Genomic DNA, 23,572 nt, shown 5'->3' with positions numbered 1-23,572 from the left:
AACAAGTATAGTCTCATTTCAAAGATAAAGGAAGTAGGGATACTTTCTAAAGCACAAACCAAATCAAGATGAGGCAATGTTACATTGTTCCTGAACTGATTTAGGCCATTTATATTAATAAAACCTACAGAGAGGTGATGAGTTAGTAGTCATTCAGCAGCAGCAGCAATAGTAATAATAATAATTTATATCCCACCTTTCCTCCAAGGAGCTGAAAGTGTTATGCATGGCCCTCCCTATTCCCTTTTTACCTCACAACAACCCTGTAAGTAGGTTGTGTTTAGAGAAATAAGGACTGGCCCAAGGTGAGCTTCATGGCTGAGTAAAGGCTAGAATCCTTTACACAACTCTGTTTGGGACAGAAATCATATTCAGTTAATCCCAGAAAGCACATTGTTGGAACAAATTCATGTGAGATTCGAAGTGTTCAAATATTTGTGGGGTTCCTTTTTCAGTGGGATGACTTTTGAGGGATGTGAAATGCCCCGCGTAGTCATTCCCTGGGTTTGTTTCCCTTTCGTTGCCAAATTTGTTTATTGCCTCTTTCTACTTGTTTGCTTAAAGCTGTTGTTCACTATAGCGGCCATTAAGTTAGATAACAGCTTGAGCTAAAACAATGTAAAGTAACAATAGGATAAAATCCATTCAAGAGAGTCATTACAACAAACTAACGCGAATAAAGACCTTTCATATCAATTGATTTAGGCTGGAATCCTAAACGCACTTCCTAAGGCCTAAATCCAGCTAACATAGATGAATTTCTGAGTAAACATGCAAGAGATTGATCTTCATATCTAACCTTTGAAGATAGTGATGGCTTCCCTGCTGGGGCATCAGAAAAGGCAATCTCTCAAATATTTTAGGTAGGAGTAAAGTGGTCCGCCCACTACCTCCCCTTCAGCTGTAGGGCGGCTGAGTGGGAGGAGCCAGGCAGACTCCTCGGAGACCCCATGAAGCGTCCTGATACGTCTCGCCACACACGCCACTCCAGGTGCCCAATCAGCTTGTTCCGCCGCTGTACCAGCTGCCCCATTTTTGCTTGGTTCTATTTAAAAGTGCAAGTTAGAGAACTGACACAAACACTCTGGACAAAGAGACTCTGGATCATCAGAGTCTTGCACAAATACTCTTAACTTTGTTTGAGAAAGAGACAAAAGCTTCAAATACTCTCCCACTTCTCCAAGAACAGGCTGCACAGGGAAACTCTGGTTTCACACAGATCTAGACAATGTTTTTCCTCTGACCCTGTGGTAACTTTTCCCATCACCTCATGGTGAGACCATATGGAAGTAGGTCATCAGAAGGTTGCGATGCATATTTTTACCCTGGCACCCAGTCGCTGATGGAACGTGATTCTCAAGGCTCTGATGAGGAAGACTACAGCCTGAGCTCAGTTATAATGGAAGCAAGGATGCATCACGGTTGATGAAAAGCTGAACTCAGATCTGGGTTTAAATAGCATCTGTGTGACAGCTTTCTTGTGTGTGGCCTTCAACAAATCTCAGCTTCAGCTCCCCTTCTGTAAATTAAGAATAGTAATGAACCGTCTTGCCAGTCTGTTGTGAGGATGAAAGCAGCGAAGATTGCAAATTTTCTCTTCAGGATTAAAAGCAAAAATATTAGCAATAGCACTAGGCCCATATTAATATTTATATATACAAACATTTCTATCTACTCATTTGGCCCTAAAGAGCCTTCCCACTCAAGGTAGCTTACATCTATAAAAGACGTAAGCATCAATTACAGTTACAGTGGTACCTCGACTTAGGAAGACGATCCATTCCGTGGCCGTCTTCGTAAGTCAAAGTCTTCGGTTGTCGAAGTGCCCGTTCTGCGCATGTGCAAAGTGTGATTTTTGCGCTTCTGCGCATGCGCCAACCACGGGCGCAGAACGCGCACGCAGCAAAAAGACTTCCAGGGTTGTCGACATCAGAAGTCGAAACCTTCGGAAGTCAAATCATTCAGATGTCGAGGTACCACTTATTATTGTTACATTTCAAGCAGGAACAAGTTGAAACAATACAATTTAAAATAAAACCAATTTTAAAACCAACTAAAACATTTGAAAGCACATAGAACATCTAAAAACACTATGGCAAACTCTCACAGCTGTTAATTTCAAGGTTGCCATGGCTAGTATCTTTCAGTCATCAAAAGCCAGGGTGAACAAGAACATTTTTCGATTCCTCCTGAAAGTTAACAATGAAGGAGGAGATGGATGCATCTCACCAGGTTCTGAACACATAAGAGAGACCTTATCACAGACTCAGACTAACATACTAAATCAGCACAGTATTTTGTAGTTTTTACTGAGTATTTTTTACTTAAAAGTGTAGCTAGCAATTGATTAGCACCATCGTCATACAAACTTTGAAGTGGAGTCATTTGCAAACTACAGAGGTTTAGCTCTTGTGTGTTGGACAAGGCAACAGAATGCTGTCTTCCACACTGCTGTAGTAATTACATAATAAATCATATTGGATCTGGAGTAAGTTAGTTGTAAATTGGAGTAAGTTAGTTGAAATCTGCCTGAAAAATGAGACATGAAAGAGTGAAATCTCACTGATTTTAATAAGTTTAACCCGCTCAATCAGGATCCAACCTATTGGCTTTCAAATAAAGCTATTTATTGCCTACATTTATTGTTAAAGATGAACTTAATCTTACCCTGTATGAAGTTGCTTTAAATTGAGTCTGTCCAATGGTCCATCTAGTCCCACATTCTCTACTCTTGACTGGCCATGGTTCCCCAAGGTTGCAGGCCCTGCTACTTATGGTTCTTTCACCTGAAAATACAGGACCTTCTGAGTATGAAACTTGTGGTCTACAACTGAGATATGGTGAACTTCCCATGTGTCCTACTTGTCAAGAGATACCCGCCTCTTTTATAAGAGTTATTGTGATGCATTCTTCATGGGCTGGTGATGCTGCAGCGATCTTCAAGGACTTGTAGGTGGGCCTGGAAGAGCAAACCGTACTTCTTGGAGTGTCATGCTCTGAAAGCAGCCAGTATCTGTGGAAGCAGATAACAAAGTTGGCAAAGCATTTGTGTTGACACAAAAGCTATCTCCAAAGACCAGGGGTGGGGGTGGGGTGGAACCAATTGATGTAGAGGAAGAATTACTTTCATTGAGAAATTGAAAAGAAAAGAGTAAAAGGGAAGCAACACTATTTTTTTTGCCAAAATTCATTTCCAGGTTGAGATTCCAATTAAGATTCTTAACATTTTAACTGTGGGAAGATTGGACTCTTCTCAAAGGGAGGCTTTGGGCCATGTAAACATGGTTTACGTGGAGTCAACTTGACTCTTCCAATGGATGTGGATGGGCTGAGTAGCTTTTGCGAATGCCCATGTATGTTCAGATCACAGCTCCTCCACGTCCTAGAAAATCCTCCAGTGATGTGGTAGATGTGGTCTTGATCCACGTGGAAACAGTCATGGGATCTGTTCTGCACTGGAAAGATCAACTTGCATTTCCAATTCAGCACTAAATGACTGAATGTGAAATAATTCGGATGAGTTAGTTTTTTTTAGCCAAACCAAACTTGCATTGATTGAAATCACCCTAAGGTCCCATCAGCATAGGATCCTAGTTCAGTGTTTACTTCTAAAATGAAAATGCCCCCACCGAACCCCCCCCATCTGAAAAAAATTAAGTATCATGTAGAATAAACGTTGCTCTCTCTGCCTCCGTGTATCTAACTTCACCCAACTTCTGCCTATAACAAAGGCAAATTGTGGCCCATAGGGAACATGTTTACATCCAATGCTCCCCAAAAAAACATACCCGGCACACACACACACACACACACACACACACACACACACAGCTAACAAATCAGTAGGAATTGATGAAGGAATAGCAAATTAGAAAGCAGAAGGTCTAAAAGAGGGGCCTGTAAAGATGTTCTGCAAAGATGGTCTTAATTTGCATAAGGGGGGGCACAATTAGACTGCTTTGACTACGATGTTGGAAGCCCCAAAATAGTGCTCTGTGTGCAAAATGCATTTCTTCATTAGGCAGTCAATTAGCAGGAGGCTCAGAAGCCGAGCAAAGGAGCCCAGCTTTTTTCTTCTCCTCCCTTTTTTCTTTTCTCCCTGCCATTTCAGCCCACATTCCCACACACTGGCTGGTCAGCGAAATAAGGGACGGCAACTTCTCTTTATTGGTGCAATACAGTATTTGATACTGCTAATTACACTTAATTAGTCCTTCCGCCATTTAATTAAAACAGCTTCTAATGATTGTGCTTCCTTGGCAGGCTCTTTGGGACCACAGGGAATTGTGCTGCCTGCAGTAAGCTGATCCCTGCCTTTGAGATGGTGATGAGGGCCAGAGATAATGTTTACCATTTGGACTGCTTTGCCTGCCAGCTTTGCAACCAGAGGTGAGGACATGAGGCTTTTATATGAACAGAACAGAGAGAAAGAAAGAATGCAAGTTATTCCCCACCCCCCACCCAACCCCTGGTCCCAGTGGAACAAGAAAGTCTGGCTCACGGTTTGATATCCATCACCTTCTCCCAGGCCTTCAAATTGCCACTGCTGGGTGAGTCATTTTACCTGCTAATGGAACACTGGAGCCTTTCCCCCGATAGGCCAACATGCGGAATTGGTGGTAAGTTGGATTGTGGCAGGAGCAAACAAACAAACAAAAGTGAGTGCTGTGCTGTAGGCTAGCAGGTGGTGTTAAGCGGGACCGAGGCAACTGAATGAGCAGCTTCAAAGCCAAGCTTCTTGTCGGTCTGCTGCACATCCATTGATATGAGGATGGCTTGGCATAAATACTTTTTTAAAAATCAAGGTTACTTAAGTTGGGCATCTGACAGGCTCGGAGGCTGGGCTGGGAAGAGTCAAAGGAAATAAAGCTCGTGAGAATAATTCCTCGCCGAGCCCCATCAGCTCGCCGCACGGTCGGGAGGGTCTGTTCAGCTTTAAGTGGGACATATGATGTGTGCCTAAAAGGCAAGCTATAATAGGAGAGGCTATATAATGAAGAGCGCGGTCGCTATTCTGATGTGCTTTGCACCACCATTGTGCTGAAGGGTCTTGCAGCTTTTAATGCACGGTTGTCGACTTGTATTGTTGCGCATGGATATCAGGAGGGTATCCACTTAAGGTTTTTAATTTGCAGAGGGTTAGCTGGGGCTTGGAACTTTTCTCTCAAAGTGATGGCGTTTTATCCCCATAGTATGGTTCTTCAAGGCAGGTAACAACCATATTTCCCAATGACACGTAAGCATCAAACCTAGATGTCCTGTCACATTAACATTCCAAACTTTACACAAGGCCAGCCCGGTCTTGGAACCCTTGTGGGAAAGGTTCAGGTTTCAGTGAGTTCCCAAAGGCAGGAAAAGGAGGGAAATCTGTTAGTTATGAAGCAGCTACAAACAAGGCTGCCCTGCCATATACACCCTCGTAGTACATATTGAGATTTGCCACGCAGGTGATCTTTGCACTCAAGGTGGTGTTTGGTCTAGGCTTTGAGCTAGATCGAATTCAAGAGCAAGGCAGCATGCAATCCAAGCAGGGCTGCTTGCAAAATTACAGAAACATCTAATTTAAAAGTACTTCAGTATCTCTAAAGAGAAGGCGGAAATGCTTCGTGCAAATGGGGGTAGCCTGCTTGGTGCTCCACATACGTTTGGGACTAAAACTCCTTTCAGCCCCAGCTAAGATGGTCAATGCTCAGGAATTATGAAAATTGTAGTCCACAACATTAGGAGGCCACCAGGTTGGTACCATAGCTGCCAAGTTATCCCTTTTTTTAAGGGAAATTCCCTTATGCTGAATAGGCTTCCTCGTGAGAAAAGGGAAAACTTGGCAGCTATGGTTGGTACAGATAACTGTGAGGAAACAGAATCTGACAATGCCCAATATCAAATGTAGCAGTACGGGAAATTCAGAATCAAGTTTCCATAAAAATGCTTTAAATAAAGAGGAACATCAGTGTGTTGGGAATTAGGAACCATCTAAAGTCTGCCATTCTTATGCCTACTTACCTGTGCTTAAGTCCCATTTAATCCAATGGGATTTATTTCTGAATAGATATGTATAGGATTGTGCTCTTGGAATTGTTCCAGACACTACATCATGTAGAGGGGAAAGGAAGCACAATCTTTTAAAGCTTCCCCTTCGCTACAGTTCTTTGCAACTTTTGCATCTTTCTCCTACAGAGTTGCGAGCAGGAGCATCACAGAGAAGTTGCGCGTCCCAGTCTGGCTCCCAAATTTCAACACATTTATAAACACACACATCTCATCACAGAGGGGAAACTTGAGACATTTAGAAGAAGCCTGAAGGACAGGAAGTGGGAGCACTTCCTGTTTCCTGCACACAATTAAACCACTCAGTTGGCATCCCATCATAAGCTTGCTTTCAAACAACAAATCCATGCCTTACTTTAACCCAGATAAACCTTATTTCTACCTCTTAATATGCTTTTTAAAAACCTCTAAGCCTTACATGTGCCAAACAGGTAATCTAAAAAGCTCAGCTCATCGGCAGCTTGACACGCTGCTGCTGCTGCTTCACCATACTAAGGAAGTTTGGAATTAGCAAGCCAAATCCATTTTTGCACCAAAAGGTCTCCACAGGATTACCAGTGAGTAGAGCTGCACTGCTGGCCCCTGGATGTCCACATGTTGGCCTAGACACCTGCACTGTCAAAGTAGCTCCTTTCATGTATGCTTCCATGTGTTCCAGAGCCCAAATCACATGGGCACCTGCGCCTAAGCAACCGATCATGCATAGGCTTTGACAGTGCAGGTGTTCACACCAATCGGTGAAGAGTCGGGGAGCAGAGACAGCAGCACAGCCCTGCTCCCTGGTAATCCCATGGAGACACCCTCACCAGATTAATATGTGAAGGGTGCTCACCTTTTGGCCACATATTAAAAGCAATGACCAGTGGGCATGTGGATTGGCCATAAAGAACATCATTACCATGATGAATCCATTCACTTTACTCAAAACCCCTTAGCTCCACAGCCATGCAGTCTCCCTTGAGTGCAAACCCAGTGCATTTCTTCTCAACAATTTCTATGAAATAATTTAGCTTTTTCGGTGAAGTCAGTGTAGTTTCTTCATATCTGAAGTTAAGAGTATCAGGAATACTGTCATTTTGGGTAGCTATTATTGAAAAGACTGCATCAAGCACGAAGCTGGCATAATTTGTTTGGAGTAGACTGCCTTTCTGTATGAAAGAGGCAGGCTCAATAAATCAAGCTGTCCCATTTGATAGGCTATTCCACTGAGGTTCTAGTGACATCTAGTGGGTTCAGAAAGATATCCCCGTTTCTGTGTCCACCTTTGTTGAAAAATGCTAGAACACTGTAGGATCTTATTGTCTGCCCCGACTTTAAATGTGTTTGTGGTGCCTTTACCAAAGTTATGTGAGGAAAACGTATTGACCATTTTTTTAGTATTATGATGGTAACGAAAAATACTGTACTTTCACCGCAGCGGAACTTTCTTCTTCTTCTTTTTTAGTACACAGTGGAGTTTCTGAGGCTTGTTCACAAAGCTTTAGCAACCCTAATTAAAAATGAAGAGAAAAGTTGGCTGAGTTGATGGTCTGGATATTCTATGAAATAAGGCAGAGCTGAAGTTTCCCCGACTTTCCCAGACATAGAATTGTACTCACAGTCACTGCAGCTTCAGCCTTAAGCACCATAATCCTCCATTTACTTATTTATTTGAAAAATTACATCCTCTCCTTCCAAGCATTCATGGAGCTATTCTATTTTATCCCCCTAGCAACCCTGCATTCAGTGACTATGATATTCCCTATCTTCAAAGATGGCTCATCAGAGATTTGAGCAAAAGGAGCTTGCTGGTTAGGGTGGAGCCATGCTAGCGTCCCCGTCACTGTTGTTTACAGCTCCTGCTGTCCTGGCTGGGGAGGAGCCGGCCTGCAGTATCCAGACCTGGCTCTCCTCCCCATCTTTCTTGCAGAGGATTTAGCATAGCTCTTCTGGATTTGAACCCAGCTCTCCGCAGTCCAAGCCCAACACCCCAGCAACCATACTTTCCAGTTTCTCAGTGCTACTGAATGAAGAAAAGGCTAGGTTAATGTTTATTTCTGTATTTACTTGATTCCATATATTAATTGTCTTGAAGTGAAAGAACCATATAAGCAATTCCATGTATGTAAAGCATTGAAAACAATTCCTTATTTTTTTATTTTTTTAAAAAAAACCAACAATTACCAGTTCATAAGTAGATCCAAACCAGGATGTGGACCATATTTTCCAAAGTTTGGAAAGGAAGGGGGAGATAAGCACATAATAATGAAGTTCCTTGGACCTGAAAGGATGGGAACAAAATCAGATACTTCCTTGTCAGTTGGATTTGAAATTGTTTTTATATGTGTTCTTAATCATAGAATCATAGAATCATAGAGTTGGAAGAGACCACAAGGGCCATCCAGTCCAACCCCCTGCCAAGCAGGAAACACCATCAAAGCATTCCTGACAGATGGCTGTCAAGCCTCTGCTTAAAGACCTCCAAAGAAGGAGACTCCACCACACTCCTTGGCAGCAAATTCCACTGCCGAACAGCTCTTACTGTCAGGAAGTTCTTCCTAATGTTTAGGTGGAATTTTCTTTCTTGTAGTTTGAATCCGTTGCTCCGTGTCCGCTTCTCTGGAGCAGCAGAAAACAACCTTTCTCCCTCCTCTATATGACATCCTTTTATATATTTGAACATGGTTATCATATCACCCCTTAACCTTCTCTTCTCCAGGCTAAACATACCCAGCTCCCTAAGCCGTTCCTCATAAGGCATCGTTTCCAGGCCTTTGACCATTTTGGTTGCCCTCTTCTGGACACGTTCCAGCTTATCAGTATCCTTCTTGAACTGTGGTGCCCAGAACTGGACACAATACTCCAGGTGAGGTCTGACCAGAGCAGAATACAGTGGTACTATTACTTCCCTTGATCTAGATGCTATACTCCTATTGATGCAGCCCAGAATTGCATTGGCTTTTTTAGCTGCTGCATCACACTGTTGACTCATGTCAAGTTTGTGGTCAACCAAAACTCCTAGATCCTTTTCACATGTACTGCTCTCAAGCCAGGTGTCTCCCATCCTGTATTTGTGCCTTTCATTTTTTTTGCCCAAGTGTAGTACTTTACATTTCTCCTTGTTAAAATTCATCTTGTTTGCTTTGGCCCAGTTGTCTAATCTGTTAAGGTCATTCTGAAGTGTGATCCTGTCCTCTGGGGTGTTAGCCACCCCTCCCAATTTTGTGTCATCTGCAAACTTGCTCAGGATTCCCTCAAGCCCATCATCCAAGTCATTGATAAAGATGTTGAACAAGACTGGGCCCAAGACAGAACCCTGTGGCACCCCACTAGTCACTACTCTCCAGGATGAGGAGGAGCCATTGATGAGCACCCTTTGGGTTCGGTCAGTAAGCCAGCTACAAATCCACTGAATGGTAGCATTGTCTAGCCCACATTTTACCAGCTTCTTTACAAGAATATCATGGGGCACCTTGTCAAAGGCCTTGCTGAAATCAAGATAGGCTACATCCACAGCGTTCCCTTCATCTACCAGGCTTGTAATTGGCCAAGCATTCCAAAGGAAGTGAGATAGTAGTAATGGGGGATTTCAACTATCCTGTCAAAAAATGAGATCAGATTAGTCTGACATGACTTATTTTTCAGGAACCCATGCTGACTTTTAGTGATCACAGAGTTTCTTTCTAGGTGCTCACAGACTGTTTGCTTAATGATCTGCTCTAGAATCTTTCCTGGTATTGATGTCAGGCTGACTGGGCGGTAATTGTTTGGGTCCTCTCTTTTCCCCTTTTTGAAAATAGGGACAACATTTGCCCTCCTCCAGTCTGCTGGAACTTCGCCTGTTCTCCAGGAATTTTCAAAGATTATTGCCAGTGGTTCTGAAATCACCTCTGCCAGTTCTTTTAATACTCTTGGATGTAGTTCATCTGGCCCTGGAGACTTGAATACATCTAAACTAGCCAAGTATTCTTGTACTACCTCCTTACTTATCCTGGGCTGTGTTTCCCCTGCTGAATCATCTGCTCCATATTCTTCAGGTCGGGCGTTTTTTTCTTTCTTGGAGAAGACTGAGGCAAAGAAGGCATTGAGGAGTTCTGCCCTTTCTCTGTCCCCTGTTTGCATTTCACCATCTTCTCCTCTGAGTGACCCCACTGTTTCCTTGTTTTTCCTTTTGCTACGGACATACCCATAAAAGCCCTTTTTGTTGCTTTTAACCTCTCTGGCGAGCCTGAGTTCATTCTGTGCTTTAGCTTTTCTGACTTTGTCTCTACACGTGCTGGCTATATGTTTGAATTCCTCTTTGGAGATTTCCCCCCTTTTCCATTTTTTGTACATATCCCTTTTAAATCTTAACTCAGTCAAAAGTTCTTTAGATAGCCAGCCTGGCTTCTTTAGGCACCTTCCATGTTTCCGTCTCATTGGTATTGCCTGAAGTTGTGCTTTTAATATCTCCCTTTTAACAAACTCCCAACCATCATGAACTCCCTTCCCTTTTAGTATTACTGTCCATGGGATTTCACCCAGCGTTTCCCTAAGTTTTCTGAAGTCGGCTTTCTTAAAGTCTAGAATTTTGACCTTAGTATGCTTGGTTGCTCCTTTCCGCTGGATAATAAACTCCAGAAGAGCATGGTCACTCCCACCTAATGATCCTGCCACTTCTACCCCACTAACCAAGTCATCACTATTGGTTAGGACCAGATCTAAAATGGCTGATCCTCTTGTTGCTTCTCCCACTTTCTGGACAATGAAGTTGTCTGCAAGGCCAGTGAGGAATCTGTTCGACCTTATGCTCTTGGCTGAGTTTGACATCCAACAAATATCAGGATAGTTGAAATCCCCCATTACTACTATCTCACTTCCTTTGGAATGCTTGGCCATCTGTTCCAGGAAGGCATCATCTGTGTCCTCAGTTTGGCTTGGGGATCTATAGTAAACTCCCACAATGAGATCACTGTTGTTTTTCTCTCCCTTAATTTTGACCCAGATACTCTCAATTTGGCTTTGAAGTTTTAAATCCTGGATCTCTTCACAGGTATACATATCCCTAACATATAAAGCTACTCCTCCTCCTTTCCTGTTTGGTCTATTTCTCTTAAATAGATTGTATCCCTCTATTACTACATTCCAGTCATGAGACTCATCCCACCAGGTTTCAGTGATGCCTATTATGTCATATTTAGTTTGCTGTACCAAGAGCTCAAGTTCATCTTGTTTATTTCCCATGCTCTGTGCATTAGTATACAGACATTGAAGACCGTTGATCATTCCCCCATGTCTCTTATTTAAGGATATTTTCATCCCACCACTAGGTCTGCATGCTGCTTGCTCCATTTGGTCCTTGACATTCGGTTGATCATCTTCAGCATTTGATAGACTCCTACCTTCAGGACCACTGTCTCCCTCCCCCAAATAAGTCAGTTTAAAGCCCTCCTGATGAGGTTTTTGAGTTTCGTGGCAAAAACATTCCTCCCAACTTTTGTGAGGTGCAGTCCATCACTTGCCAGAAGTCCATCTTCAAGAAACTGCAGACCATGATCTAGGAATCCAAACCGTTCCTGTTTGCACCATTTGCGAAGCCAGTTGTTCACTTCCCCTATTTTTCCCTCTCTCCCTGGGCCATGTCGTTCAACTGGGAGGACAGAAGAGATGACAATTTGTGCATCTAATTGCTTCAACTTCCTGCCCAGAGCCTCATAATCATTTTTGATCTTCTGTAAGCTATGGCTTGCAGTGTCATTGGTTCCCACATGCACCAAAAGGAAGGGGTATTTGTCAGTGGGTTTTATGATTCCTTGCAGCCGTTCTGTTACATCTTTGATCTTGGCCCCAGGTAGACAGCACACCTCTCGAGACATCTTGTCAGGCCCACAGATTACTGCTTCTGTACCCCTCAGTAGGGAATCCCCAATCACCACTACACGCCTCTTCATAGGCTTGGTTGGGATTCTTCCATGTGCTGTCCCTTCCAAGGTTACCTGCATATTCCCAGAGGACTGACTTGGTTGCTCGTCTTCATATTCCTCATCAACTGTGATGAGGGAGAGATCCTCAGGTGGAGTCTGTTTCTCGTCTTCCATGAGCACTTCAAAACGGTTGTGTAATTCTAAGCACTCAGAGCGATCCCTGGGCCTTCTACTTCTATGAGTCACGTTCCTCCATACATCTGGCTGCTGTGTTGGGGAACTGACCTCCTCCTCAGGGAGATCCCCTGTCTCCTCCTTGGTGCAGACAGTGTGCTCTGCTGCATCCAAGAAAAGCTCCAGCTCTTTAATTCTCTGGAGCGTAGATACACGCCCCTGAAGCTGCTGCACCTTCTCTTCCAGAAGGGCAACCTTGTTTTCTAGTAGGGCAACCAACTTGCAATTGTTGCAGGTGTACCTACCCACATCCTTTGGCAAGAAAACAAACATTGCACAGGAATTGCAGGTGACAACGGTTGTTCCCTCCACCTCCATCTTGAAAACCTTGAGGTCAAGGGGGAAAGAGGAAGAGGCCTAGGTCCCCCCTAACAAACGTTTGAGACTTGCTGCCCTAGATCAAAAAGATGGGTCCAAGCTCTGACTAGCTCCGCCCACAGCTAATCACCTGAACTTCCTGACTCACACTTCTAGGTGAAAGGTCACAGCCAGAAACAAACAAGGTCACAGCCAGAAACAAACACCCACACAAGCCTGAACAGTCACCCAAATCCAAGAGGCAGCAGCCCTAGAAAACCAGCACAAGCACACAAACAAGTAAGAAAACAGATAAGCACACAAACTTACTCACACACAGCCCCAAAAGACAAAGCCACAAAACCTACAGAGTGTCTCCCAAGCTCAGCTCACCTTCTGCTCCTTCCTCAGTCGCTGCACTCCAAGCTCTGACTAGCTCCGCCCACAGCTAATCACCTGAACTTCCTGACTCACACTTCTAGGTGAAAGGTCACAGCCAGAAACAAACAAGGTCACAGCCAGAAACAAACACCCACACAAGCCTGAACAGTCACCCAAATCCAAGAGGCAGCAGCCCTAGAAAACCAGCACAAGCACACAAACAAGTAAGAAAACAGATAAGCACACAAACTTACTCACACACAGCCCCAAAAGACAAAGCCACAAAACCTACAGAGTGTCTCCCAAGCTCAGCTCACCTTCTGCTCCTTCCTCAGTCGCTGCACTCCAAGCTCTGACTAGCTCCGCCCACAGCTAATCACCTGAACTTCCTGACTCACACTTCTAGGTGAAAGGTCACAGCCAGAAACAAACAAGGTCACAGCCAGAAACAAACACCCACACAAGCCTGAACAGTCACCCAAATCCAAGAGGCAGCAGCCCTAGAAAACCAGCACAAGCACACAAACAAGTAAGAAAACAGATAAGCACACAAACTTACTCACACACAGCCCCAAAAGACAAAGCCACAAAACCTACAGAGTGTCTCCCAAGCTCAGCTCACCTTCTGCTCCTTCCTCAGTCGCTGCACTCCAAGCTCTGACTAGCTCCGCCCACAGCTAATCACCTGAACTATTGATGGAGTTTTTAATTAATCTTATTGATGGAGTTTTTAATTAATCGTTTTTTTAAGATGCTTTGGTTGTTAATTTCCTCAGGTTTGCTTAATGGGAAGCGCTTCATAAATTAAATGAATGAATGTTACTTATATGGTGTTAGGTTAGAGGTGAGTGGTGCCTGGCCCTCCAGATATTGTTGGACTTAGCCCCAGGCACACTGGCCAATGGTCAAGCAACATTTGGTGGGCCAGCGATCTCCTACCCCTCTCTTAAGTCATAGCCTTTAGACTCAGGCACCCCCAAACTTCAGCCCTCCAGATGTTTTGGACTACAATTCCCATCATCCCTGACCACTGTAGTCCTGTTAGCAAGGGATCATGGGAGTTGTAGGCCAAAACATCTGGAGGGCCGCAGTTTGGGGATGCTTAGACGCACACACACCCTCAACACACACCCCACACAACTCCAGTGCTTGAGAACAGGTCCCCCCCAGTTTCCTAAAATATATGTCACCCAGATATATGATCGAAAGTTAGACTCATTTTAGATGACTTGTCTGTGCTGTTAGCACACTGTTTTTTTAAAAACCACAAACTCAAAACTACTTCAGCACTCTATTTCCATTAATTATCTTACACAGTGCACTGTTAGTGTTACTGTCAGCATTAACTGTTACTTCTAAAATATTTCCTGGCAGTAACTATTGCAATTTGTTAGATGAGAGCTGGGTTTGTTTGGTTTATTTGTTGTTGGGTTGTTGTTGTTTGGTTGGTTTTTTTAAAAAAAAATCCTTTTAAATCCTCAACCTCGTTTCAAGAATAGTAGGCAGTGTTTAAATGAATCCTGAAGGCAATATACCTGCTGCTTTAAACAAAGGTTATAAATTTAAACATTGGTTCCTAAAGTGACTGTGAATGGGACACCTCATATATATATATGCGCTCATGCCAGCAGAATGAAAATAAATGATTTCTACTGATTCTCCCTGCCCTCTGCGCTTTCTGAAAAGCTGCTCCGGAGAGCCAGAGGCCATTCTGGAACCGTGTAGGGAATGGCATGAGAAAAGCAAAGTGGAAGGAGAATCTGCAAAAAAAAAAAAAAAACCCCAAAGAAAAGTCACCCTTCTCCTCCCTTTCGCTAGCAGAAGCCTCAGCAATCTGTGTCTGGAAACAACCCTTCCATTTGCAGAATGGACAGTTAGGATCCAAGTCATTGATTTTGAGGTGATTAAGGCTGCACTTCTGCAGCCACTTACATGGGAGTAAGCCCCACTGAACTCAGTGGGACTAACTTCTGTGTAAGCATATAAAGTGAATGGTTACTCATTGCATCTGGTACTGGTTAATTTCACCAAGTCCTCAGGCCCACCAGTTATCTCACATGATTTGGATGCCCCAGGCTGCATGAAAATCTGTACACATTTTTTATGCACACTCTCGAATAAACTCATTTAAGCAAATATCATGGAAATCATAGATTTGTAGAGTTGGAAGGGACCCTGAGTATCATCTAGTCCAACGCCCTGCAATGCAGGGAAATGCAGCTGTCCCATATGGGGATCAAACCTGCAACCTTGGCGTTATCAGCACCACGCTCTAACTAACTGAGCTATCCAGAGTCGTCGTGTGCCAAATATACTCTCTCTCTCTCTCTCTCTCTCTCTCTCTCTCTCTCTCTCTCTCTCTCTCTCGTGTGTGTGTGTGTGTGTGTGTTTTTACCAGCAATGTCCTCATATATAATGCATTTTTGTACATGATTTTGATTGAGACCTGCATTTTGGTGCATTCTTTACCTCAATATACACTTTTTTTGGAATGCATTTTTGGGTTGCAGAACTACATTGCAAAAGAGTAGTATGAATCGGTTTGGAAGGTGAAAATTAGGTAGATTCGCATAAAAATGTGAACTGAATGAATTCTCTCCCCCCCGCCGCCCCATGCCCAACCCACATCTGCCGCCGTGTAATATATGACACAGCCCAGCTGCAGGGGGGGGCGCTAGTTTGACCCCACTTTGAAATTCTAGTCGGGGAGCTTCCAAAATGTCATTTCTAAAACATAACACATTTCTTCTCCATGCTTTGCGAGGTCTTCCATCCCTGCTCCTCGAAACCTCCGCTGATTTGGCAAGAGGCAGCTGTCAAGCGCGCTGCACTTGTGCCGGTGGCAAGACTTTAATCTTCATTTTGCATTACTACTCCTTCAGTTTTTTGCTTCTTGGTTTAAGGCAAAAATATGTAGCGAGTCAGCAGCTGTCTGTTTTTCAGTCAGCAAGGGAAACCTTTCCAATTCAGCAAAACACTTGGAGAGGCCTGCACTTTTCACAACAGATTTTGAGGCGCGGGTTTTAGCTGGTGTGATAATTATTTTGTCTATGTCTCCTTGATAGAAACCCCAAATCGTAGAGCTCAGTAGTATTGAAAGGAGTTTCAAAATTCTCATAAGGATAATACATATAGGGCACCAAGCTGAATCTTACCTGATCTATTAATTAACCCTTTTCCCATTGTAACCATAAGCTTCTTGCCTATTGTCATCAAATTAAGCTGCCAGCGAACCTGAGGGTCAGAAGAAAATTAGCTGTCACTAAGACCGCTGATACTTCATCGTGCTAAGTGGAACCAGTATTTCCCCAGTGTGAAAGTTTGCTGAGGGAGGGTTTAATTTCCTATTCTGTGCAGTCTATAATTTTTTTCTGCAGCAGCATGAAAACTGCTTTGCCACTCTATGACCCATCCTTCTCAAGTAACATCCAGATTGGGGATACCCAACATGGTAGCCTGCAAAGTTTGTTGGATTTCAATCCACATCGTCCTTGACTGTTGGCCATACTGCTTGGGGGGATGAGAGTTGCAGTCCAACATCTGCAGACCACCATGTTGACTACTTCTGACCTAGGCATTATTGGAAATTGATGACATGGGACAAAGGGGAAGACATTCTTTTGCTGCTTCAACTGCATATATGCCAATGTCCACATGTACATGCTGATCAGAGTCTCCTGCATAAGCCAGATGAACGATCTTTACCCTTTTCAGTAGGTGATATTCACCTGAGAAGGAACCATGATTATTGCTTCCTGGATATGGTACCTCGATCTGTATTGCATTGGGACTGGGCTATTGAGAAGGAGCTCTCAAACATTTGAAGTCATGTGCACACTAGGACTAAGAAAAATAAGCATGCATTCCATGAAGGCGTTTGATGGAACGACACCCCACTTTCCTTTATAGTGTAAGATAATTCTAGCCCTCATCAACACATGTTGGATGATAAATGTGTGACTCTTCCTTAAGCCAAAAGCTTAAGTAGGTCCCAGTGAAATGAAAATTGCAATCCAAAGTCCATTTTCTCAGGCGTAAACCACACTGAACACAGTGTGACTTACTTTTGAGTACTGTAAATTCATTTTCCAAAACTTAGCAACAACACTCTCTGGTGATATAAGCAAGTTTCTTGCTGCCAGAGAACAAGTTACCATGTAGTGTGTTTAGCGGGTTCCTGGTCCCTCGACGGAGAGAAAATGCATTAAGTATCCACCAAAGTGCAAAGGCTGACACCTCCACTCCAGTCATACACTTGGTGTGCATGAAGTATTCTCTAGCCTTGCCTTTCAAATTATGCCTCTTGCACAGCCCTGAATACGATCAAGTGTTGCATCCCAGCAAAGTAGGAAGTAGGAAGACAGTTTGCCTTGGTGCCTATAGTTCAGCTGGTAGTCTTTGTTATGGGTCTGGCAAAGTTATTTCAGCCTTACCTAAATGATCTCACAAGTGGTCAATGCTACATTGTGCACAGCCCTGTTTTTAATGTGAAGACACTGGGGATGAGGTACACCTTATAGGGAGAGGATTAGCTGCCATGATCCAGCTCTCCCTTCAGCATGTCTGCTTAATGTGTGGGTGGGAGAATTGCACTTTAGGAGGCTGCATTTCTTACTCATCATTCATCAAAAGTAACATGAATGTCAAAAGAAATACATACATCATTTCATTTGTTGGAATTTGTTGGAATTCCCTAGTTGGAACCATGCTCAAGGGGGATTGCAACATGTAAAAAATGCATAATCACATACATAACAAAAGTAGTCAAACAATAAATAAAACATCAAAAAGTACACAACCAAACAGAACAATTTCCACATAAATCATAAGATCAAAAATAAAGATACAAAAATAATAATATCAATAACGGCAACAACCCCCACCCAGCAAAACCACATAAACAACACCCCCCAGCCCAAGAGTCCGGTCAGCAGCCTCAGCTTCTGCAGCAGGAGTGGGTCTTCCAGGACGTGCAGCCAATAAATAGCACATGGCTTGTATTATGTTGGTGCAATATTCCATATACAACGTGAAAAAAATTACCTAGACATAGATTCCTGTGCACTGCTCTGGTTTCACCAGAAGCGGCTTAGTCATGCTGGCCACATGACTCGGAAAAACTGTCTGCAGACAAATGCCAGCTCCCTCGGCCAGTAAAGCAAGATGAGCGCCGCAACCCCAGAGTCGTTCGCGACTGGACTTAACGGTCAGGGGTCCTTTACCCTTACCTTTTAGACATGGATTAAGTTTTAAGATGGGAAGAGGCTAAGAGAAGAGACAGTTCCATTGCAAGTACTCATTTGGTAACTAAGATAAGCATAGGCCATGGCTCTTTCAGACTACTGTTTCTGTCAACTAGACTACATATCAGGTGAATGTAATAGTGGAGATCCTTGTTTTTAAATTTTAGCAAATTCAGTTAGGTTCAATACCAACAGGGGCTTGCAGATTTATGGCAGACTTGGAAGGTGTGGGTGTTTGCGAGGGTCATAAGTCAGACCCTTTATAATTTGATGGGTGATACAAAGAATGGGGACCCAGGTGGCGCTGGGACCCAGGTGGCGCTGTGGGTTAAACCACAGAGCCTAGGGCTTGCCGATCAGAAGGTCGGCGGTTCGAATCCCTGTGATGGGGTGAGCTCCCGATGCTCGGTCCCAGCTCCTGCCAACCTAGCAGTTCGAAAGCACGTCAAAATGCAAGTAGATAAATAGGTACCGCTACAGCGGGAAGGTAAACGGCATTTCCGTGTGCTGGTCTGGTTCGCCAGAAGTGGCTTTGTCATGCTGGCCACATGATCTGGAAGCTATACGCCGGCTCCCTCGGCCAATAATGTGAGATGAGCACGCAACCCCAGAGTTGGTCGCAACTGGACCTAATGGTCAGGGGTCCCTTTACCTTTACCTTTACAAAGAATGGGGATTCGTGTGTGTGTGTGTGTGTGTGTGTGTGTGTGTGTGTGTGCTTGTGTGTGTGTGCAGAACCCAGTTGCATTTAAAGACTGAAGGCACCACCTACGTCCAGTACCAGGTTGAGACCTTAGGTGAGCACTGGAAGTGTTCACAGGTATAAGCAAAGAGCCAGGACCACGGACAGCTCACTGCAGAACATGATAGTCAGGCCAGACATAAAGCACCAGAACACAAGTTAAGATGCTTCCACATAGCCATTTACTGTGGACCCCATGCTGCAAGCTTTTCTCTCCCACCACATAACGTAATCCTTATCGAAATGCCCTCCCATTCCGCACTTCCCTAAGTTATTCTGCATTTACTATTTGCTATTCTTTTATTTATTTTTTACTTATCAGATTTCCCACAGAAATGGAAAATCCAGATTAAATTGTAAAAATGATACGGAACATCATTTTTAATGAGATCACCATCATATGGATGCTGTGCAAAAGTTGCATGCAGGAGCAGCCCTGAGTCCACAAAAAATTACCGTATGGAAGCACCCTGTCTGACCTGAATCTGTATCGGGCCTGAATCCTATCCTGCTGCACAGTGAGCTGTCCATGGTCCTGGCTCCCCCGCCTGCCCACTACCTGGGCAAATCTTCCAGTTCTCACCTGCAAGTCTCAGCCTGGTACTGAACATAGGTCACTGAGAGGGTGTGTGTAACTAAACAGAAAGGGGCTGATTTATTAAAGGATCGTCAGAAGCGTCTGGTGCATTGCAAACTCAGGCCCAAACAAGTTGAATAAGCCTGGTTTGTGGGCCCTGAGATCACCGGGTTAATGTTATCTTTCCAATTAACAGTTATAATTGAAGGCCTCTAGACCTTTTGATGCTAGAGGCAGAAAATCTTAATGGCATTCTTCTCTCCTTTGGTGTTTAAAAATATGATCATAAGCCAAATTAGTGATCATTTTATGCCCTTTAAAACTTGCCATTTGAACCAAATCATCTAACTCCGCCTAATGTTAGGGCCAATCCCGCTTCTTGGGTTTCTTAATCAGTTCATAGCAGCTCAAAAAGAGTGATGTGAATCTCTCTTTGTGGAGCTTTTTTATCTATACACGCTTACCCTGTCGTACGGCCCAGTTTTATGTTCTTCTGATTCCCGTTGCCCCTTTAAAACAAAAACAAAAACTTTTTGCTTTTGTGTTGATTATATGTTTGTCTCTTTGAGAAGTGTTTTTCATTCCTGATTTCGTGGTAATAGAAATGTATTTGTAAATAAATTAAACATTTTCAGGTGGGGAGGAAAAAGACGCACAACATAACCGCCTCTTTTTCTCAAAAGCCAATGAAAGATAAAAAACATAAAGACCTTTAGAATGATGCATTAATCACCTACTTAAGGTCAGGAAAAAGAGATTCTTATTTTTTCTTTCCTTGGGTAAATGATCTCTTCTTTTTCTTCTGTGTTCTAGATTTTGCGTGGGAGACAAATTTTTCCTGAAGAACAACATGATCTTGTGTCAGATGGACTATGAGGAGGGGCAGCTGAACGGGAGTTTTGAGCCCCAAGTTCAATAACAAACCCTGCTTTGCTGAAACACTGTGGGATGGACGTTCAGCCGCACTAGCAGTGAAGGGCGTCTGTCAGCTTGCCTGCAATATTTTTTTAATTCTCGGTCCACAAAGGACTCTATACATTGTAGTATTTTCCCCCCTCCCCACAACACAAAGCAGTTACAATTTTAGATGTACAGTTGTGCCTGCTTAGCTGAGCACTGCATTGCCTGTATGTTCGTGAGTTTTTTGGGGGGGATATTTGGGGGAGGGCTCTGTACAGTCTGTTTTTTCTGTATATAAACTGGAACATTTATTTTATGAAAAATGTAATGCAATTTTATTACAGGTGTGAATTAAAAAATAATAATGAATGTTTCCTGGCCATCTTTAAGCGATTATTTGCTCTGGCAGTGTTCACATAGGAAGAAGCCATGTCACTCAGTGCACACAAGGGTCTCCATGTGGAAGTTCCTAGAGTGGTCTGAGATTGCAGAAGAGCAGTTCTGTCCTGGGGCTCTTCAGTATCCTAAGAATCAGGTTTAAGAAAAGAGGAGGACAATACTTCATCCTAGCTTCTCTCTGAGATACCTCTTATTTCTGCATTCAGGGAGCTTCTTTTTGATACTGAATAATATTTAAACCAGCCAGCAGGAACATAGGAAGCTGCCTATTGGTTCATCTGGCTCAGTATTGTCTACCCTGACAGACAACATGCTGGGGATTGAATCTGGGACCCTCTGCGTGTAAAGCAGGTGTTCTACCACTGAGCTACTGGTATGATCCTTCCCACCAAGCCACAGCAACCTGGAGTGACATCTGCCAGGAAATCAGGGGTCGCCAATCTGACCAGTAAGACTTTCTTTGGCACCCCCAGGGTTCCAGTCCCCTCTGCTCCACTGAAAAGAGACTTGGAAGATGCATTCTGTTGTAGCCTATGTAATAGCTTGTGTTGCGTGCTTGGCTGCCATGTGTGTGTGTGATGCCCACGATGGTTTCTTCTGCTTCCAGACGTTCCAGTGGGCTCCAAAATGTCAGCAACCCCAGCTTTACCTTTTGATCCTGCTGATTGTATAAGCCGACCTACAGAGTAAAAAGAGGAGAGCTGCTGTAGAGAGAACTATTTAGGTTCCAGAGCAGAGGTCCGCAACCTAAGGCCCATGGGCCAGAAGCGGCCCATGAGGGTCGCTTAACTGGCCCATGAGCCGACCCTGATCCAAGCTGCCCACTTGGCGAGTCCCTTCGCGCTGCGCTAAACCAGCACAACAGGGGAACTCTCTTCCGCGGCTCCCAAAATTGCTTCTGCGCATGCCCAGATGCCGGAAATTGCTTCTGCGCAGGCACAATTTCCAGCGTCTGGGCATGCACAGAAGTTATTTCCGGCATCGCACTGCGCCGGCCCGGCCCACAGAGGATCTCTGCGGGAGTGATCCAGCCCATGCCCGGTAAGCCTTGCCGACCCCTGTTCCAGGGGATGCTTGTAGAAAAGAACTTCCTTATACATGAAAGCACCCAATTTAAAGGCACAGCCACTGCAGCCCAGGCCGGCCTGTGTGGTGAGGCAGCACCATGGTGTTGCCCTCTTGACATGGGCAATGTTGCAGCTTCCTTGGACAAGGCTGGAATCGTGCATCCACAAGGGCAGGGCTGCACCAGCGTGCAGGCACAGCCAATACAGCACTCACACTGGTTTGCCTCCACAATTCCTGCCTCATCCCTACCCTGACCCCATCCAGCTAAGCTGTAGAAACAGTGGTGTCCATAGGGCATCTCTTCTTCACCACGTGGCCGCTGTGGACAGTAATTGCGCTGATCCATTAGAGGAGACGAACTACACCAGCTCTCCCCACCTCTGAATATCTATTGCCACCTGGCCCAGCATCTGGGTGCTTTGACCAGCTTTGTATATATCCCCTACAGCAGGACCAAGCACATTACGGAGTCATTGCACACAACATTTCATACGTTGTTTCCGATGGAAGATTTTGTTGCAAGATTCCACTGCTCCCAGGTTACGTTGAGTGTCACCATGAAAGAACACAAACTTATTTCAGGGTTGTCTAGCTCATTCCTGGGGGAATGGGTGGGAACTTTAAACAGGGAAAAGGCAATCAACTTTTTAAACAACAACAACAGGTATGGGGCATAGGCTGTTGCTACTCATAACAGTGTGTCCAAACTGCAGGATACTGGCTGTGTTTGGATGTAATACTAAGCCACGGTTTGTTGAATAAACCAGGATCACAGTACAAGAAACTGGTTTCTGGTTTTTAATGGTTTACCATGATACACCATTGCCCCCGCTTCATTCTTCATCTGGCATGAGCGAGAGAAACAAGCCAGGATGCTGTGATTCAGCTCGGCTTCCTGATTACATCTTGTCCCCCATCATGTCACAACCTGGAATCCATTAGTCACCTGCAAACCATTGTTTAAGACTTGCAAATGATCACGGCTTGTTAGTTATCTACAAACCACAGTCCTGGGTTTGGGCATAATGAGAAGCCAAGCCTAATTGCGGGCTTATGGTATGTTTTGCTTGTGTGAGGGGAAGAATCAAGAAGGATCAATCAGGCAGCATACACCAACATCCTGCTCGGTCACGGTAAACCACAATAGGCCAGAAACTATGGTGTATCCTGATGTGCAAATGTGACTGCTCAAACAAGCCATGGTCTCTTTCATCTAAGGTGGGTTAGTTGCTCCACTACCTCCTCTGTGAGAAGCCCTTTGCATCACCCATTACCATACCAATAGAGAAACAAGGCAGGTTACAGAGATAATTTGGCTTTCAGCATAACCCTGAGCACAAAAAGAGGGGAGAGAGAAACCAGTCCTAAAGCACCACTCTCTCCCCTATTTCTAGTGAATCCTCACAAAACCTTTGCAGCCCTCTTTGCTAACCCTTACCTCTTTAAAAAAAAAGTCCTCCCCACTGTAACCACTTTTCAATCATAGAATCATAGAGTTGGAAGAGACCACAAGGGCCATCCAGTCCAACCCCCTGCCAAGCAGGAAACACCATCAAAGCATTCCTGACAGATGGCTGTCAAGTCTCCGCTTAAAGACCTCCAAAGAAGGAGACTCCACCACATTCCTTGGCAGCTAATTCCACTGTCAAACAGCTCTTACTGTCAGTAAGTTCTTCCTAATGTTTAGGTGGAACCTTCTTTCTTGTAGCTTGAATCCATTGCTCCGTGTCCGCTTCTCTGGAGCAGCAGAAAACAACCTTTCACCCTCTTCCATATGACATCCTTTTATATATTTGAACAT

At 44.1% G+C, this 23,572-nt stretch overlaps 1 protein-coding gene across 2 annotated transcripts in view; it reads left to right on the top strand.

The window, feature by feature from the left end:
- Positions 1-20,677, top strand: part of LMO1 (LIM domain only 1) — a 121,174-nt gene extending 100,497 nt beyond the window's left edge. For both annotated transcript variants that reach the window (XM_035119726.3, XM_035119717.3), the window contains exons 3-4: positions 4,264-4,389; positions 20,218-20,677. In XM_035119726.3, the coding sequence (XP_034975617.1) occupies positions 4,264-4,389; positions 20,218-20,323 (232 nt within the window). In that variant the 3' untranslated portion in view covers positions 20,324-20,677. The remainder of the gene's footprint in view (positions 1-4,263; positions 4,390-20,217) is intronic.
- The last annotated feature ends 2,895 nt before the right edge of the window (positions 20,678-23,572 follow it).

The sequence above is a fragment of the Zootoca vivipara genome, chromosome 1, assembly GCF_965207765.1.
Source record: "Zootoca vivipara chromosome 1, rZooViv2.hap1.1, whole genome shotgun sequence".
In the NCBI taxonomy this organism is placed as follows: domain Eukaryota; kingdom Metazoa; phylum Chordata; class Lepidosauria; order Squamata; family Lacertidae; genus Zootoca; species Zootoca vivipara.
The sequence above is the reverse complement of the archived record's forward strand: the minus strand, read 5'-3'. Positions and strand labels throughout refer to the sequence as shown.